Raw genomic sequence first — 3,712 nt, 5'->3', positions numbered from 1 at the left:
ACGCTTAATTAAACGCCTTAATTACGTTTAACTGTAGTTTGACCGATTTTCTTCGGAATAGGCTGTTTTTTGTCAAACTTCAAGTTTAAGCGCACTTAAACGTACGCTTAAGAGTACTTTTTAGAACACGGGTATATGTGAGAGATTGCGCGTGGCCTAATTCGGACTCGGGTACCCGACCTTTTCAAATGGGCTAGCTTGGGCTTTTTTGTGCTAATGGGCCTGCTTAATCACCTATCTGCAGGCCACCTCTGATTTGCTTCTCAGTCTCTCACAATCAAAAGCAGCGGCGGAGCGCAGCGGTTGTCAGGCTCGGAAGCAGCACGGAAATCGTCGGTGGATAAATGGATTCAAAATCCTCAAGTTCTCCCGCAAGCTTGGTCGATCAACAAGTAGTAAGTACGGTGGACAATATATTTTTTTGGCATGTTATCATATTCAGTTGTATATCCATATAAAATAGTGTTTGTTGCTCGATTTTGTGTGGAAAAAAAATTTAGTTTCCAGGGGATGTGGTGTTGGATCTCTCCCATCTGACAAATCAAACTATCAAGCTCGGCGGTGGCCTCCGTCAGGTTTCCTTCTTCAACTAGGGCTTGTTTGAGATGCAATTCTTATTCTTTTTTTTTCTATATTATTCCGTCCAACTGTTAATCTCTGTTCACTTTATCCTCTATTTACATTTTCATATTGTACCCCTCACCCATTTTCATAACTTTGCCGACTCCTTAGTTAGTTGCCTTACATATTCTTAGTTATATTTCATTGAGATGTTGATTGTATAGGTCTTAATTTGCAGGATGGTGATGTGATATCTGTTATGAAAGCAGGAATCTTTAGGTTTTCAAAACCAAATAAGTATTGGATTGAGAGCTCCAATAAACGGGTGAGTTTAGTGTGATTTACTTCTTATGAGTAGGAAAAGGAATTGTGATGAGTGAACCTATTCTAGCTTATCGGCTGATTCCAGAATAAGTTTTAAATAGTTGTATACTAAATAAGAATGCTACACGTTCGTATTCTTTTTACTTTTATGTAGAGTTCTCTTTCAATCGCCAAACAAGTGAAGATTGCATTTTGAGTAAAGTTCTAATGACCCATGTGCATCCACGTGTACATTCTGAAGTCAGAATTATGCCTAGCTTTTCATGTAGAGCATCAAGCATTAGACTTGAACATGGAGAATAAATGTTCTTTCTTGCAGATATCTATACTTTGAAACCCTGATTGAATGCATTTTGTTTTGTAATAAGATACGTATCTGGAAGCGAAATAGCAATCATTTATGGACCTCAAGTCTCTTTTAATTTTCCACAAAGTGATCTTTCGGAGATATTTTTTTTTGGAGCATTTCATAAAGATTGTTCTGCTTCCTGGTTAGTTGTATTTTTTATCGTGTCACTCACTAAAAAATCTAGATGTTTTTCTCTATGAACCTTGCCCATTGATATGAATATGCACTGAAGAAGAACTATGTGCCTTGCTGCTTATGTTTACGTTTCTTTAGATCTCTATCATGTTGACATCTGTTTCTTTTTTTTATGGCTGTACTTATTTTATATTTGAATAGGTCTAACTTTTGACTGTGACCTAATGAATTTTGACGGTTATTTCTTGTGAAGAACATTTGTTTCTTTGTTACATCTGATGACCAGAGGGTTTATGATTAATGACTTAAAATATTTTTTTTTTGCAGTACACACCTTGTGTTGGGGATGATGTTCTTGGCATAGTGGTTGACACAAAAGCTGATGTAAGTATTCAAGTCTAGGTAGTTGTTTTAATTCTCCAAATGAACCTCTTACTTGAAAGGAATCAGTTGTTGCTTTTCTTTCGTTCCTTGTTCAAGTTTATGAATAGAATGATTTTCTATTCACGTGCCTATCCTTTTTAATATAGATTATCTTGATATAATTTGATAATATGTGTATCATTATATTGTGTGGGCTCACCCATCTTTGTTTATTTGAGACAGAATTTTCTTGTGGATATAAAAGGTCCAACAGTGGCATATTTGCCAGTGCTTGCTTTTGAAGGTGGAACCAGGAGGAACATTCCTAAGTTTAACGTAAGTTTATGTTGTGTATGTTTTTTCTCGTTCTTGATGTGATTCTTGGTAACACATGATTGTCGACTTTTTAAAGCTCTAAACGGATTGAACCAGTTATTCCTTTTTGCGCTCCTTCAACACTTCATCATCTGTACGCTGTAAATACTGAGATCATGCTTGTGATGAACAAGTGGTTTTCTGCACTCATAACTATGTGCATCATGTTGCATACTATATTCTTGAAAAATATTCAAAGAAGCTGGTTGTTCTGTGCTCATTGATCATTGTTATGATTCTATGCTAATATGCCCTTTTATAACACAAGTGTGTATTCTTACTCTGTGGAAACTTTTTATTGCCTGCAGATGGGTACTTTGTTGTATGTCCGTGTTGTCAAGGCAAACATTGGCATGAACCCAGAGTTATCATGCATGGATGGTTGATATTTTTACCTTTTTTTACTGTTTATGCTTAGACTTATGTTTGACTATGCAAGTTTTGAGTTTACAAAGATATGGTTTCAGTTATATGTGTAAATAATCTTTTCTTTCCTTTTGCATTCTATAGCCAGTGGGAAAGCAGCAGAATATGGCCCTCTTAAAGATGGATTCTCGTTTGAATCATCAACCGGATTATGTAGAATGTATGATTGTCTTTTTTTCCACTTGTGTCTTTGTACTCAGTTAATGACCTGATTCTTGCTTCGTCTATAGACAGAACAGAGCTGGCGATTTCTTTATTTAGTCAGTTTTCTCTTAACTACCATTTCAGGTTGCTGAAATCTCCAACATGCCCAGTTCTCGAAACGCTTGGGAAGAAGCTTGCCTTTGAGATTGCAGTTGGTTTGAATGGTCGTGTTTGGGTATGTATCTTTTTACGAACTACGTGTTTTGTTGCCTAATGGCGTCTTCTTTGACATTTGAGTCCCCCTTTTCTTAACTGAAGAACACTGTACTATGTAGGTGAATGCTATCTCTCCTTCTATTGTTATTCTTGTTGCAAACACAATCATGCAGACGGAGTCGTTGAGCCCGACACAACAAAAAATAAGGGTGGAAAACTTGCTTCAGAGACTCCATTGACCACTGACCTAAATTCAAGACCGAATCGGACACAACTGTGATCAAGTGATTTTACCCTTCGTTGTACGCGTTTGAATGGACTACATCCTAGTTGATAAAAGGTAGTGTAATCTGATTCTCAACACTCTCCCCTCCAAGTATGCAACAGATGTGCACCGACCGTACACTTGAAATTATGTGTTGCTATATATCATTGATGATTTCTCTGAAATGAAATGCCATCTTGTAAACAGAGGGAAGACTCACCGGAAAAAGTGGGTGATACTTTGGGAGATAGGTATAAAAACCATTATCTCGAGTTTTATATATAGATTTTTCCCTTTTATGTTTTTGAATAATAATAAAAAAACTGTATATAAAATTTAGTTTCTTAAAATAGCTTCATCCTCCTACATATGTGACTAAATAATTCTCACTAAAATACTGCAATAAAATCAAGAAATGAAATGATAAATTAAAAAACATCCAAATTTATACTAACAAATGATCTTAAAAAGCTGCCACATTCATCCCTTTTACGCTCACCGTTGTTCAGAGACGCAATTGCGAAGCTGCCAAAACTATGGCTCTTTTGCAGAAA

The 3,712-nt window shown here is 36.2% G+C and overlaps 1 protein-coding gene across 2 annotated transcripts; it reads left to right on the top strand.

Annotated features, from left to right (window-relative positions):
- The first annotated feature begins 231 nt into the window (after positions 1-231).
- LOC140813045 (uncharacterized) lies at positions 232-3,456 on the top strand. Of its 2 annotated transcripts, XM_073171456.1 has the most exons (9): positions 232-395; positions 501-575; positions 800-886; positions 1,697-1,753; positions 1,976-2,068; positions 2,416-2,488; positions 2,618-2,693; positions 2,822-2,912; positions 3,013-3,456. In XM_073171456.1, the coding sequence occupies exons 1-9, from the start codon at positions 345-347 to the stop codon at positions 3,130-3,132; spliced, it is 723 nt and encodes a 240-aa protein (XP_073027557.1). In that variant the 5' UTR covers positions 232-344; the 3' UTR covers positions 3,133-3,456. The 2 variants fall into 2 exon arrangements, with proteins under 2 accessions (XP_073027557.1, XP_073027559.1); XM_073171458.1 differs by lacking the exon at positions 1,697-1,753.
- The last annotated feature ends 256 nt before the right edge of the window (positions 3,457-3,712 follow it).

This window comes from Primulina eburnea, chromosome 14 (genome assembly GCF_022965805.1).
Source record: "Primulina eburnea isolate SZY01 chromosome 14, ASM2296580v1, whole genome shotgun sequence".
In the NCBI taxonomy this organism is placed as follows: Eukaryota; Viridiplantae; Streptophyta; class Magnoliopsida; order Lamiales; family Gesneriaceae; genus Primulina; species Primulina eburnea.
The sequence above is the reverse complement of the archived record's forward strand: the minus strand, read 5'-3'. Positions and strand labels throughout refer to the sequence as shown.

Coding starts and splice junctions, on each gene's coding strand:
- LOC140813045 (XM_073171456.1), top strand. CDS start 345: ATGGATTCAAAATCCTCAAGTTCTCCCGCAAGCTTGGTCGATCAACAA. Junction 887..1,696: donor TTGAGAGCTCCAATAAACGG/GTGAGTTTAGTG, acceptor TTTTTTTTGCAG/TACACACCTTGTGTTGGGGA. Junction 2,694..2,821: donor TCAACCGGATTATGTAGAAT/GTATGATTGTCT, acceptor CTACCATTTCAG/GTTGCTGAAATCTCCAACAT.